This window comes from Jaculus jaculus, chromosome 2, assembly GCF_020740685.1.
Source record: "Jaculus jaculus isolate mJacJac1 chromosome 2, mJacJac1.mat.Y.cur, whole genome shotgun sequence".
Lineage (NCBI taxonomy): Eukaryota > Metazoa > Chordata > Mammalia > Rodentia > Dipodidae > Jaculus > Jaculus jaculus.
The window spans coordinates 162,105,235-162,120,965 of NC_059103.1; the positions used below are offsets into that span (position 1 = coordinate 162,105,235).

A 15,731-nucleotide genomic window follows, 5' to 3' on the forward strand; every position below is an offset into this window, starting at 1 on the left:
TAAGCTTCTCTCATTTTGGCCCACCTGGGCCTAACTGAGGGGAGACCCTCCTTACTCCCACATGGGCTGGTAGAGTGGACCCCTCCTTGTCTTTCACAAAGCAGTAGCTTTCTGTATTTTCTCTTCTCTCAGAGCATGTAGGTGTATTCATTTTCCTTTCCTTGGCTTTGTACTTTCCTAACTAAATATAACTTAAGAATTAATCTTTTCAGTCTTAGTTTATCAAATTCTTTGCTTAAAAATAGACATTAATTAAGGGCTCAGGGTCCAAACACTCTATTCCTGAAACTCTAACACCTCATATCATGTATATAGCTGCTGCACCCGCACAGAAACACTACTCAGATCTTCCACTGCACACAGCCCAGATGACATGTCCAACTGCTGTCCATCAAGATTCTCCCCTATTTTTCTGCTAAAGCCATACTTTCCACAGGCTACTCATAGGCAATGGCTAATCAGACCAGGGATTTTTTTTTTTTTTATGCAACACAAGTTAATCTTTATTGAAAATTGCACAGTTAATACATAACAGCTCCTGCTACAATAAATGTGCTTTAAAGGGTCTTAAATCTGAGCTCATCTAACTCATCAGATTGCATTAAAAAATTAAAATAGTATGAATTTACACCTAATTGAACTGGCTCAGTGTGGACAATCCATTCCTGTGTATTGACACCTAAGTTCAATGCAGAGGTGAGGGATGCCTGAACACTGGAAGACAATGCTTACTTAAGCTTAAAAAAAGTACCAAAGAATGGTGTACAAAAGTACTTAAAAGCCACTAAAAAACAAACAAACACCATTTTCTATTCAGTCGCAGCCCATGAGGCTCCTTGGGGCCTCTTTCAAGCGGCTGTCACAACAACCCTACCAGGACGCCAGTTTCAGATCCAGCCCAGCTAGTCTGTTCTACTGCCCACTTGCCTGCACAGTCCCACCTGCCACAGTGATGAAGGCAGCCTTGCCCCTTAGGGAAATCCCAGTTTCCCCATCACATACAGCTTTATTTTGTCCTGTACTCTAGTGGGGTTACTCCGCAAGTGTTCTGTTCTTCACAGGAATGGGGCGTGAGGAAGAGGCCAGATAAGCCCAGCACTTCTCTCTAAACCATCCCTTAAGCTTAGGGGAAGAGCAAGCACTCAGAGTACACACAGACCTGGGACACGTGCCCTCTATGCCTAAGCCTGTACCCCCACTGTCCCTAGAAAGCACCAGAGAGAAGGACTAGTAGTTGTCCCAACTGCCACTGCACCCATAGGCAATCCTGTGCCACCCAGAGCGCCAGGTGGAGTGACTGCAGCAGTTAGCTGCTGCTGAATAGAAGTGGCCCAATGAGACCAGGGATTTTTATACAGGCTCATTTCTGCCCCATGTAAGTCTCCTTTGAAGAGTGACTGGGTTAGAAATGTGTAAGTTTGTCACTACACAGTTCTGAGCTGTTCTCTGTGAATGACTGCTGCATCTGCCATCTTCCTCCTGTCCTTCAGGAAAAGGACAGCCTTCACTTCCTGTCTGCTAATTCCAAAGTATGAAATGGCCATTCTCTAGATATCATGAAACTCCTTCATAAAATATATGAGATATACACATATACATGTAATCATATACTATACATATGCATCTGCATCCACACATAGATGCCATATACATATACACATATGTATATAGTCATATGTGCCTTTAGCTATATGACTTGAGAGTCAACTGCAACTACTAAAAATAAAGTAAAGGAGAGACGGAGATATTTCTCAGTGGTTAAAGGTACTTACGGTCAAAGCCAGATGGCCCAGGGTTGATTCCCCAGTATCCACATAAAGCCATATGCACACAGTGGCACATGCATCTGGAGTTCCTTTACAAAGGCAGGAGGGTCTGGTGTGGGTTATTCATTCATTTTCTTGCTTTGTCTCTTTTATTTTTCCTCTCTCTCTGTCAAATAAACATATATTTAAAAAATGTAAAGTGGAGAAAACTGAAATAATGTACATAGAGGAATCAGCCACAATTTATTTAATTGTGTGTATTTATCAAAAAACAATTGTGTCTCATGCCACTTACAGTGAGAACATTTTGCAGAGTGTGAGTTAAAGACATAGTTTGCTTATTTATTTATTTATTTGGTTTTTCAAGGTAGGGTCTCACTGAAGCTTAGGCTCACCTGGAATTCACTCTAGTCTCAGGGTGGGCTTGAACCCATGGAGATCGTCCTGCCTGCCTCTGGTATACAGGGATTAAAGGTATGTGACACTATACTTGCCTAAGGCATAGTTTTAATACATGTCACATATAGGATCCATGGATCACAGCAGCAATGGTGCTGTAGAGTTTTTTGGGGAAAATGAAATGAGAGAAATAACAGAATACATCCACAGCCTTGTATTTTTTTACAAGTTATGTACAGTGTGTATACAGCCATGTTGGTACCATTGTTAGCCTCCTCCCTCTGCTCCCCCCTCTAAAGTAACACTCCTCGTTGGGGAATGTGGGTTGTGCATTATGGGGTTGGCCATTAGTTATGGGGAAGAGACAATGTCTCTGTGCAAAATGTCCCAACTTGTGGCTCTAACAATCTTTCTGCCTCCTCTTCCATGAATGTCCCTGAGCCATGTTGGGTTTGAGTGATGAGGTCTTGGGAACCTCTGTGTCTCTGGATATCTGGTTTGGTAGGAGTTGAGTATTCCCTGTGTCTATCTCCTTCACTCTTGTGCTAGTACCAGGATCACCAAGAAAGCAGACCTCTTATTCATTTCCCCAATTACTTTATGGTTTCAGCTGGGGCTCTGGTGAGGTGAAATGGGTTGATTCACTCCTCAGTTTTTGTGTCCATCTGAAAAAGAGAAGTAAATTCTCCAACAGAGTGAAGTCATCCATGGTGGGTACCCAACTGCTCTTGATTTAGTCCTGTATTTTTTGGTAGTACGCACCAGGTAAAGGAGACACTGTGACACGATAACAGGAGAAAAGCCCTGGGTGGGAAGCTGACCAGATGCACAGCAGCCAGCACTCCAAGAATAAACAAATCTACATGCCCTACAAGTTATAACAGGTTTTTATGAATTCCAAAGTATAATGTTGAAGGTTCTCTCCTAGTCCCAGGAATAGCATTAGATCAAGTTCCAAGCCTGGACCTTTCAGAATAGATATTAGGCCAAGTCTTTGCTATCTCTCAACAGAGCAGCTGAGCCTAGTCTGTGCTAGGCTGCCCAAAAGAGAAGACATACCACCCTCCACAGCCATTCAGATTTGTTCGCAGGATCCCTGAACATGAAACAGTAACATCAGATAAATTAAAGGCAATTTGATCTACTTTCATGTCTCTCCCTTTCACTTCTTTACCTTTCCCATATCAAAACCTACCATTTCATTGATGTTAATGCACATAGTGTAGATAAATACTAAGCCACTATAATAAATTTTGATATACAATAGGAAAGTTAAACTCAAAAATCAATGGTTGGTCAAGCCTGGAATAAAGTGAAACCCTACCTCAAAAAAAAAAAAAAATCAATTGTCTTTTCCTAAATTGTCTGATAAGGATGTAATTAATATTAAATTACAGCCAACATTTTGTAACTTACTCTTTTTTTCTTTATTAGTTATGTACATACTCAGTGTGTAAACAGCCATGTTGGTACTATCATTACATCATCCCTATCCTTCCCCCTCCAAAGGGACTATCTTCATTCTGGATTGTCGGTTACGCATTGTGGGTGTAGGCATCAGTTATAGAGAAGAAGTGTCAGCTGGGGCCCTGGTGAGGTGCAATGGGCTGAATCTCTCCTCAGGTTCTGCATCCATCTGAAAAAGAGAAGAAGATTCTTTAATGGAGAGTGAATAATTATGGGATAACCATAATTATTTTAGAGGGTACTTAATAGGTTTAGGCCCTGTTGCAGGTCAAGATTGGTGGGATCTTATATTGTAGAGTGGACTCAATTTTGGATATGGTTCTGACTTATTTCCCAGTTCCAGTTATAGGTTCCATTCCACTGAGCAGATCTATTAGCCAATTCAAGAGCAGTTATTTACCCACCATGGCTGTGTGCCACTATTGCACTTGGGTGAGCATCATGTCAGGTCATTTGCTGCTGAGTAGCTTAGACCACGAATTGCTTGGGCAGCTGTTGGTCATTTTTCCTCAGTATCTCATGTAGGACCTTCTGGCACTAGACAAGCTAACTTTCTGGAGACTTACTCTCTTCCAGATTCCAACCAGGTATCTCCATGTTCCATACCAATAGTATATGGTGTCTTTGACAGTAGGGTTTTGCCACTAAATTTTGGTGGGTAATTAAGTGCTTTGACAGAAATCTGTCTTCTTTTGGGAAACCTTATAGGTCTCTCTGATCAACAGCTCATTGTGGATGTTAACCACATCTTGGTACTGGGAGCACCATTTGTTGAAGAAGTTGTCTTTTTTCCCACTCTACATTATTAGGGCCTTTGTCAAATATCAAGTAGCTGTAGTTACTTCACCCAAACTCTGCATCCTCTACTCTGTTCCACTGGTCTATAATCCTGTTTTTATGCCAATGCCATGTTGATTTTGTTACTAGGGCTTTGTAATATAGTTTTAGATTGTGTATGGTGATGCCGCTAGAGGTGGCTCTTTTGCTGAGGATGTGCTTGGATATCTGTGGCCTTCTGACATTTCATATGAATTTTGAGATTAATTTCTCTCTGTGAAGAAGAATGTTGGTATTTTTATTGGTATTGCATTAAAGCTACATATTGCTTTTGGTTAGATTACCTTTTCACAATGTTAATCTGCATACCCAGGAGCATGGGAGGCCTTTCCATTTTCTCAAGAGCTATTCAATATCTTTCTTGAGTGTTTTTATGTTTTCATTATATAGGTCTTTCAACTCTTTGGTTAATGTTATTCCAATGTATTTTATTGTTATTTAAAATGGAACAATGGTGCTAATTTCTTTCTCTGTATCTTTGTCTTTTGGATATAGAAAAACTACTTATTTATGTACATTGATTTTGTATCCTTCTACTTTGCTGAAGGAATTAACTACCTTTAATGGTTTTGAAATGAAGGTTCTCGGGTCAGTTATGTATAGAATCCTGTCATGTGTGAATAGAGCTAACTGAACTTCTTCCTTTCCAGTTAGTTTCCCTTATATTACTTTTTCTTGTCTTACTGATTGGCTAGGACTTCCATTAATATGTTGAAGAGCAGAGGTGAGAGTGGACACCCCTGTCTTGTTCCTGATCTCAATAGGAATTCCTCCAGAATCTCCCCTTTAAGTATAATTTGGGGTTTAGGAGCTTTATATATAGCCTCTATTATTATGAGATATAAACTGTTCATGCCTATTCTCTCCAAAGTTTTGATCATGAAATAATGTTGTATTTTGTCAGAGGACTTTTCTGCATCTATTGAAATTATCATGTGTTTTTTGTATTTAAGCTTATTTATGTCATGTATTACATTGATGTATTTGTGTATGTTGAAACTCCCCTGCATTCCTAGGATAAAGCCTACTTGATGAAGGTGGATAATGCTTTTAATGTGTTGTTGAATTCAGTTTGCAAGGATTTTGTTCAGGATCTCTGTGTCTAAGTTCATCAGGGAAATAGGCCTATAGTTTTCTTGTGGCATCTCTACCTGGTTTTGGTATTAGGGTGATACTAGCTTCATAGAAGTAGTTGTGGAGCTTTCCCTCTTCTCTGATTATATGACACAGTTTCAGAAAAATTAGTTTCTGATCTTCCATGAAGGTTTGATAGAGTTTGGCTGAGAAGCTATCTGGTCCTGGACTCTTCTTTTGGGGGAGGTTTTTGATTACCTTTTCAATCTTGATAGGTGTGATGGGTTTGTTTAGGAGATTAATCTGCTCTGTGTTTAGGTTTGGTGTATAATATGTATCCAGAAATTCACCCATTTCCTCCATATTGTTAAGTTTTGTGAAGTAGAGTTTTTTGAAATAAGTCCTGATGTTTCTCCCAATTTCACTTATGCTTGGTGCATAAAGATTGATGATTATAATAGCCTCTTGTTGGATCATTTCCTTGATAAGTAAGAAGTGGCTATCTTTGTCTTTTTAAATTACTTTTGGTTTGAAGTCTATTTTATCCAATATTAGGATAGTTATGCATGCTTGTTGCTTATTTCCATTTGCTTGGATTAAAATTTTTACACCCTTTCATTTTAAGGAGGTGCCTGTCTTTAGAGGTGAGGTAGGTTTCTTGAAGACAGTAGATTGAGGAGTCTAATTTTCTGATCAACCCTGTTAGCTTATGTAATTTTATGGGTGAATTAAGTTCATTAATATTTAGGGTAACAACTGTGAGGTTTGATTTAATTACTGCCAAATTGTGGTGGTTTATGTGTTTGCTGTTTTCTTGGACTTCATAGTATTTTTTTTGTGCCATGTCTGAGTTTGGGTGTTTTGACCTGCTTCTCAGGCACTTGAAGTTGTTTATTTGAATCTTCTGTGTGGAGAATTTCCCAAAGTACTTTCTGTAGGTTTGGCTTTGTGTTCATATATTTGTAAAACTGAGTTTTATTGTACAAAGTTTTTCTTTTACCACCTATTATGAGGGATACTTTTGCTGGATAGAGTAGTTTCATTTGGAAACCATAAGTTCTTAGGCTTTGCAGGGTTCCATTCCAGGCATTTCTGGCATTCAGGGTTTCCACTGACCAAGAAGTCTGAAGTAATTCTGATGGGGTTTCCTTTATATGTAATGTGTTGTTTCTCTCTAGCTGCTTTTAAGATATTTTCTTTGTTATCAAAATTTAGAGTCATATGGTTTGTCTTCTAGTTATGAGTTTCTATCTTCCACAAAGCTGACTCTATTCTTTTACTATTATTAGTAGTAGTTTTCTGTTCAGCAAATACAGGCAGTTTGGAGCCATTATTAGGCTCATCCATGACCTACCCCCTCCCCATTGGTCCCTCCTTGTTGAGGTATATGGGCCATGCATTGTGGAGTTAGCCCACAGTTATTGGTATGATAAATGTCTCTGCATATCAGGACCCAACATGTGGCTCTGACATTCTTTCCACCCCTTCTTCCACAAAAATTCCCTGAGCCATGTTGGGTTCATTTTTGGTCTGCTTCAGTGATGAGGTGTTGGGGGCCTCTGAGACTCTGGCTCTCTGATTTGGTAAGAGTTGATTTTTCTCTGTGTTGGTCTCCTTCACCCTTGTGCTGGTAACCAGTTCATCAGGAAAACAGCACCCTTGCTGTTTCACCAATTTTCCTTAGTTTCAGCTGGTGCCCTTTTGAGGTATGATGGGGTGGCTCTCTCCTTAGGATCTGCATCTATCTGAAAACAGAAGCAGATTCTCCAATGGAGGGTAAGTTAGCACCAGGACAAATGAGATAACCCTTATTTTTTTATAGACAGTTTAATAGGTGTAGGCCCTCTTGTAGCCCATGACTGATGGTAGCTTGATATTGGAAAGTGGGCTTATGTTTGGATATGGTTCTGGCTTGTTTCCCAGCTCCACCTATGGGTCCCACACCACTGAGGGGATCAGTTAGCCAAATCAAGAGTAGTTGGTTCCCCACCATGGTTGTGTGCCACTATTGCACTTGTGTGGGCATCACAGCAGGTTATTTGTTGCTAAGTAAGTCAGACCATGAGTTGCTTGGACAGATATTGGTCATTTCCCCCAGTTGCCCATGTAGCACCTTCTTGCACTAGACACATTGACTGTCTGGGGACTGACTCTCTCCTGGCTTCCAGCCATGCCCTTCCATTTTACATGTCAGCTACATATTGTGTTTTCAGAAATAGGGTCTTACCACTAACTTTTGGTGGGTCATCAAGTACTGACAGAAATCTGTCATTCTTTTAGGAAACCTTGTAGGTTTCTCTGATCAAGAGCTCATTGTGGGCGATAGCCCCATGCTGGTACTCGGAGTTACAGGTCAGTGCCCACTAAGAAAATGAGGAAAAAGATAACTAATATACAAGAGTTAGAGAGGAGAGAGAGAGAGAGAGAGAAGGAGAGAGAGAGAGGGAGAAGGAGAGAGAGGGAGGGAAGATGTAGAAGATTTAGGTCAGCCTTGATCCTGCCCTCTCCAGTGTCTTGTGGTTCAGGTGTTTCTTGTAAGGAGCTGGTGAAGGTTCAGCCATTTAGTCTGCCTTTTAGGAAGTAGAATTTTATGGTACCATTGCTGTTTGGGTCTAGATTAGTGTTTCCCACCCCTTTGATGCCCTCTCCTCCCTCCCCATCCATCCTAGTGTCTAGTCCATGAGATGCTTGCTGGGTATGTAAGGTATCTTGGGTAGCCTCAGGTTACATGCTGTAGATGAGTGAGACTATGTGGTGATTGTTTTTTTTGTTTTGTTTTGTTTTTTCTGTAATTGGGTAAGTTCACTGAGAATGATCTGTTCCAGGTTCAACGATTTTTCCTCAAATTTCTTTGTGTCATTTTTTCTTACTGCTATATAGAGTTCCATTGTGTAGATATGCTGCATCTTAGTTATCCATTCATCTAGTGATGGACATCTGGATTGATTCCAGCTCTTAGCTATTATGAATTGAGCTGCTACAAACATGGTTGAGCAAATATCTCTGTCCTGTGGTTTGAAGGTTTTAGGGTAGATACCCAGTAAGGGAATAACTGGGTCTGTTGGTATCTCTATAGTCAGCTTTTTCAGGAGTCTCTATATTGCTTTCGGAAGAGGTTGTACTATCCTACTTTCCCACCAACAGTGGATGAGTGTTCCTACTTCTCCACGTACTCTCCAGCATTTATTTTCATTTTATTTTTTGATGTTTTCTATCCTTATTGGGGTAAGGTGGAATCTCAAAACTCCTGAAGGTGATTAACTCCTATAGCAAAGTTGCAGGATACAAAATCAATGCACAAAAATTAGTAGCATTTCTATATGCAAATGACAAAGATACAGAGAAAGAAATAAGAGACATATTCCCATTTTTAATAGCAACAAAATAATGAAATACCTTGGAATAATGTTAACCAAGAAGTGAAAGATCTATACAACCAAAACATAAAAACACTCAAAAAAGAAATTGAGGAGGACTTGAGAAAATGGAAAGACCTCCCATGCTCCTGGATAGGCAGAATTAACATTGTGAAGATGACAATCCTACAAAAGGCAATATATAGATTTAATGCAATTCCAATTAAAATCCCTACATGTTCTTCACAGAGATAGAAAATGTGATCTCAAATTTCATATGGAAAGGCAGAAGGCCTCACATGTTCAAACTTATTCTCAGCAAAAGAAATACCTCTGGTGGTATCACCATACCTGATCTAAAGCTATATTACAAAGCCATAGTAATAAAAACAGCATGGTACTGGCATAAGAACAGGAGTATAGATCAATGGAATAGACTTGAAGACCTGGCCTTTGGGTCAAGCAACTATAGCTACTTGATATTTAACAAAGGCCCAAACCATATAGGCTGGAAAAAAGACAGCATCTTCAACAAGTGGTGCTGGACAAACTGGATAACCAAATGCAGGAAACTGAAACTTGATCCACACATTTCACCATGCACTACACTCACATCCAAATGGATCAAAGACCTCAACATAAGACCAGAAACTCGAATACTACTGGAAGAAAATTTAGGAAGTACTTTTCATGATATAGGAATGGAAAAAGACTTCCTGAACAAAACCCCAGTAGCTCACAACCTTAAACAGTCAGTCAATCAATGGGATCACATGAAGCTGAAGAGTTTATTTACAGATAAGCATACAATAAGCAAAGCCAATAGATTGCCCATACAATGGGAGAAAATATTTGTGGGTTATCCAACTGATAGAGGCCTAATCTCTAGAATCTACAAAGAACTCAAAAATCTAAACAGTAAGAAGTCAAACACCCCACTCACAAAATGGGACAAAGAGCTGAATAGGCAGTTCCCAAAGGAAGAAATACAAATGGCAAACACACACTTAAGAAAATGTTCATCATCCCTAATCATTAGTGAAATGCAAATTAAAACAAATATGAACTGACTCTATTCTTGAGAGCTTCTATAGAGTTTTGTATTTCTTCAATTTGGTTTGTATTTTCTTCTGCTTTTTTTATGTATAGTTTCCATCTCTCTGTCAAGTTCTCTTTCACATCATTTTCTGATTTTCTTAATGCTTTTTGGAATTCTTCATTGCATTTATTTATGTCTTTATTGAGCTTAGCCAGCTCGTTATTGAGGTCTCTTTTTCTTTCTTTCTTTTTTCACTCTCCTTCTAATCATTTAACTGTCTTTGGAATCTTTCCTCGTTATTTTCTCTTAGGTCTAATCTAGTGAGAATAGCATTCATGCAATTATTGAACCTTTGTTTATTTTCTGCAAGTTCTACTAATTGCTTGGCCAGGGTTGCATATCTTGTATCTTCATTTTGAGGTTCTGATCTTATTGTCTCTCTATGTTTTGATTGGTGGCTTTCATTGGGGGACTTCACAACCTTGTTGGATTTACTTGCATTTGATTTTTCATGTTATTCCTTTTGAGCTGTGGTCTGCTCATCACAGTGTAGGAATCTTATTTAAGCAGAAACTGCAGTTTACCCTTGAAGTTTCTTCAGTTATTATTCTCTTTTATGTTTGCTTCAGTTAGGCTTCTGATGACAATGTAGCCTCTCTGCTCAGAAGGAAGAAGCACAGGGGGCTCTGGTGGGGGCCTGAGAACCTGATGAAGGGTTTTGTTGGTCGGTGGTTTGGGGTATGGTACTGTGTGGAAAGGTGACCCAAGGGGACAGGGGTAGGTTAGAATGGGAGAGAGCAGACTGGTGTTGTGCCTGGGCTGCACAAGGAGGGAGGATGGGATTGCATAATGGTTCTGTGGCACTGAGGGTTGGGGGGGTGGGACAGCAGGACCATTGGGACTGTGTAGCAAGGGGTGTAGCAGGGAGTGGATGGGACTGCCAGGTCCTGTGACAAAGCAGGGTGGAGATATGGGACTGCTGAATGTCAGGTGATGCATGGTGGAGATGGGCTGTGGTCCTGTTGGGTGGTGGGAAGGGGGAGGAAGAGGTGGAAAGTAGCCTCTTGCCTTGGGTCCGAGTACCCTGAGAAAGTACAGTAGGAACTGGTCTGCACATATCAGAGTGGCTGGTGGGATGGAGGTCGGGCTTGGAGGTCCCTGCTGGTAGGGAAAACCAAAGAATGGAGGGAAAGAGAACACTAGCCTGCTGGTATGGCAGGGTGAAGTGTGGTGGAGGTCCCCAGTGGCAGGAAGAAGGGAAAGAAGGGGAAGGCTAACCTGCTGATCTGTATCTGTGCACTGAATGGTGGTGGGTGGGATGATGGTCACGAATGGAGATCCCTGGTAGTGATAAAGTCTAGGCAGAGGTTAACACTAGCCTGCTGACCTGGGTCGTGCATGAGGAACCTGCTGGCTCTTGTCTGTGATGGCTTCTTGAGTGCATTGGAGGACTGGTGAGCTACCCAAGAGAGTGGGAATCAGCAGATTCCCTACTTTGCTCCCCTGTGCCCTCACACTGGAGGTCTACTAGAATCTGCAAACCCCTGAAAACCCCAAATCTCTTGCATTCCCTTCCTCACAAAATGAGGCATGGTTAGGTGGATGCCATCTTGACCAGAAATCTTGCTACTTACTCTTGATGAGCTCTGTCATAATTCTTTTCATATAAATTATAGGAACTATAATTCTCATTTAACCAATATGGTAATTGAGAATAAATTTATTAAACAATTTGTCCAAGATTCAAGAAGAGCCCTGACTAGAATCCAGGAATACCTAAACTCACATCCCATGCTCTTTCATGAAATTTAAAGTTAAACTCAAGCCATTCTGCTTCTTAATATCTTCTCCCTGTTAGTCACCACAGGTTCAATGCTGCACTTTCGGTGAGAAATGTGAAACAAAATCATTTATTATCACCTTCCCCAAAAACACTGTGGTTATTTTGGGAGAATTCAGGTTGCCCTCAAACTCTCAATACACCTGCATTCCCCTTCTGAGGGCTCAGATTATAGGGGTGTACCATTATTTTCAGCCTTCTGTATTTATGGTATCAGTATAACATTTGTAAATGTACCTAATACTTGCGTAGTATAGGCTATGTGCCGAAGTTGTACACACTTAAGTGCATTCAGTGCATTGAATTCAGTCCCCTTAATAACCTCTGAAGTGGGATGCTTCATCTTCATTTTGCCTAGGTTTGACTTGACCCTAAACAGTGAGTGAAGTTTTACCAAACAGTCTAGATTCAGTCAATGGCCCTCACCCCAGGTTGTAGAGCCTCTCATAGAAACAAAGCCTAACAGTGGCTTTCTTCTAGAGTTTCTTTGATGGGAAAACATGTAATCTCTGACAGGGGAGAAAAGAAGGAATTTCTTACTAGCAAGTTATTTTCTCAAGAAAGCATTTATTTACTTCCCATACCCAAGGTGAAAGTCCTGAATTCTATATTCCTTCACTACACCTCCCCCATGCAAACATGGAACCACTGGAGGCTAGTTTAGAAACTCCTCTCTTCCACATCAAGGTAAGTAAGCTCATGAACATATTTACCATGCTTCAGCCTCACTTTCTTCATTTTTCACTATGGACCAACAGCAGTAATTAAAATAAACACATGAATAGGAAAAAAATTCATAAAAATAGCATTCTAGATTTTTATGAAATTACATAAGATATGAAAGTATTTAGCATGGCAGTGCAAGCTCAATAAATATAATTGCTATCACACTATTGTAATAGACTCTTTATTATCTGTAGTTCTCAATATACAGTATAGGTTTTGAAGTCCCACTGTTTGACACACAATAAACACTTAGAAAGTATTCATTAAATAAATTATATCTTCACTCTTCTTTCTAAGAAATTCCTAAACCCACTTCTAAACGAAGTCCATCTCCCTCTCTCTCTCTCTCTCTCTCTCTCTCTCTCTCTCTCTCTATCTCTCTCTCTCTCTCTCTTTCTCTTTCTTTCTTTCTTTCTGTCTTTCTCTGAGCTCACAGTATTAGGCTTAATGACTCTGGTGGAAGCACCAACACAAAGACATCTCCAGCATGCATTGTGCCATGACTGATCGCATAGCATGCTTTGTGTCTGCACACATGTGAACTCTAGCTTTTTTGTCTCCACAATTTCTCTCTAACTACTGATGTTTCATGTACAATGTGCCTGTTGAGTACAGTCTGAAAATGGAGAGTGAATGGAGATAATTCAGTACATTATTTTGAGGAATATAAAAGATACTTCCTGCATTCCATTCCAGATGTCTACACAAAGTGAAATTCTTTTTTTTTTCCCAATGATATGCTTGTCAATAAAAAGTAATTTTAAGGAGAAAATGCTATTTTTCTCTGCAAATATATTTAAACATTTTCAAAGTTGTTTTTTCACAGAGAAGTGACATTGCCCAAGGGAATATCATGTGAGACACTAGGTCTAAGGTTTTTCTTTTTTTATAACAAGTTGAGAACAGCGAAAGCTGCCATCTTAATGTTACTTTTCTTTAAATCACATCTTTCTAAGATGGGACAAGATATTAGAGCCTCTTTTCTCCCAAACACTTGGTATTTCTGTGTCTGTCTCAAGTTTTTCCCCGTGGTTCACTTATTGGCCTGTCCTTGCCTTCTTATGACCTCCAAATCATAAAAGGAGCGACCCTGCAATGTTCTACTATATGCCAATTGACGTGCTCATGTGGTGGTGGGGATGAAGGTCTAGAACAAGCACTAGAAAGCAGGTGCTAGAAGGAATGCATTTACTCATCAAAGCATAGAAAACCTCCAGAGTGCCTTGTAACTGGCTTACTATTAAAATGTTTGTATCTGGACCTTTAGCCTTATGATAAAAATGGACAAAAATGAATTAAAAATCCTTCAGCTAATCATCATAATATTCCTTTTAAAAACAATTTTAACAGAAAGTATATTAACTAAAATGGTGCTGTTTCTGTCATGTTGTCTTTTTGTTTATATTAAAGTTCTGGCTTGATATTATATAATTTGATTATATGAAATGTTGGACGTGTTGTATAGCAACTGAACACTTAATTATTGGGTTGGTCAATGTGTCTTTGCTATGTAACTTGGCCAGAAGATCCTTGTCTCTGCTGGGATTAGTTCCAAGGGAAATTTTGATGTTTATTAGAAACTAAAATTCAAAAACAGAAATACCATGTGGTATTTAACAGTCAGCATATATGTACTTCAGAAAATTAGCTTACAGATAGAATTTGCAAGAGTTATTAAACATGTAGCAGATGAATTTCCAGAACAACATAAAATGTATAAAGAAGTGTTGCAGAAACCACACACACACACACACACACACACACACACACACACACACACACACTGTGCACACTCTTCAGGTGGAATCCCTGAGTTACTTATAGAACTTACTAGATGAAGGTAGTTCTTTCACTATGCAATGGTGTTAATAACAGAAGACAAAATGTGAAGATCCCTAGATTTAAAAGTCAGGGTGAGCTCCCCGCTCACTCAGCCGGCTCGCGATGGCCCTGCTCTGGGCGGAGCATGGGGGGTGGGGGAGGGGAGGGACGACCGCGGCTCCCTGGGGACCCGCGCCCGGCCGCCCGCAGCGCCCCGCCTCCTCCTCCTCCTCCTCCTCTGGCTGCTGCTGGCCGCCATCCTAAGTCCCCAGGAGTCCCTGGCTCAGCCTCAGCCCACCGTGGACGGCTGGAAGTCAGAAGAAGGGAAGATGGAGGAAAACTATGAGATGAATGTCCTACCTTGCTGGGATTATTATAAGCATCACATGGACTCTGTCGAACATCGGTGCAACTGGACCGCAATCAGCAGGTTTTATAGTGACCTGCAATATTGCTTGGAGTACAAGGCGGACCAGTTTGGCCTGGGCTTCCCCAACCCCTTGGCAGAGAGGATCATCTTTGAGGCACACCTGATCCACTTTGCCAACTGTTCCTTGGTGCAGCCCACCTTCTCTGACCCCCCAGAGGACATCCTCTTGGCCATGATTATAGCCCCTATCTGCCTCATCCCTTTCCTTGTCACTCTTGTGGTGTGGAGGAGTAAAGACGCGAGGCCCAGGCCTAGGGCGGCATGAACTTTCTCAAGAAACAGCTTCCTCCGCTCTCCTGCGGGACCAGGACTTTAATCTCCTTCGTACCCTTTTCTTTCTCTCTCATCCCCAACACAGACCCTTGAATTGGTGGAAATGGAAACCAGGTGGGATCATGGCGCAATTTCTGTAATCTGCAAAATAAATCTTTTAAAAATAAATAAATAAATAAAAAATAAATAAAAGTCAGGGTGAAATTTTATCAATTCAGGCACTCAGTGTTACTAAAAATGCCTGAGTGTGTTGAGCCATGCATTCAAATCATCACAGAGTCAAAACACAGAGCTTAAATGACAGTAATCTAAGTAAGCAGAAACCTGTTAACAAGAGATTTAAAAGATTCTGTGATGTCACTGACCTGAAACCACCCACAAGAGAATAGCTATCCACATTTGCACACCACACAATGATTCTAATAAATCTTCATTGCATCTCATCCCATCCTCAAACAGGTTCATTTGGATTGTTCTTTCATTCATGGTGTTTTTTTTCTTTCTTCCTTATTTCCTCCTTCCCTCCCTCCTGCCATCCATCTCTCCCTCCCTCCTCCCTCCCTCCCTCCCTTCCTTCCTTCCTTCCTTCCTTCCTTTATTATGTTTTTTGTTGTTGTTGTTCTTTCTTCCTTACTATTGTTCTTTAAGGGAGGAATGATTTATTTTGCTCATAGTTTGTACTTCGAGTATAACATGGTAGGAA

The 15,731-nt window shown here is 40.4% G+C and overlaps 1 protein-coding gene across 1 annotated transcript in view; it reads left to right on the forward strand.

The window, feature by feature from the left end:
- The window catches only part of LOC101608008 (receptor activity-modifying protein 2-like), a 57,857-nt gene extending 42,684 nt beyond the window's left edge, over positions 1–15,173 (forward strand). The window contains exon 2 of the mRNA XM_045143552.1: positions 14,404–15,173. Coding sequence (XP_044999487.1) covers positions 14,404–15,020 — 617 coding nt within the window. The 3' untranslated portion in view covers positions 15,021–15,173. The remainder of the gene's footprint in view (positions 1–14,403) is intronic.
- Positions 15,174–15,731: the final 558 nt, after the last annotated feature.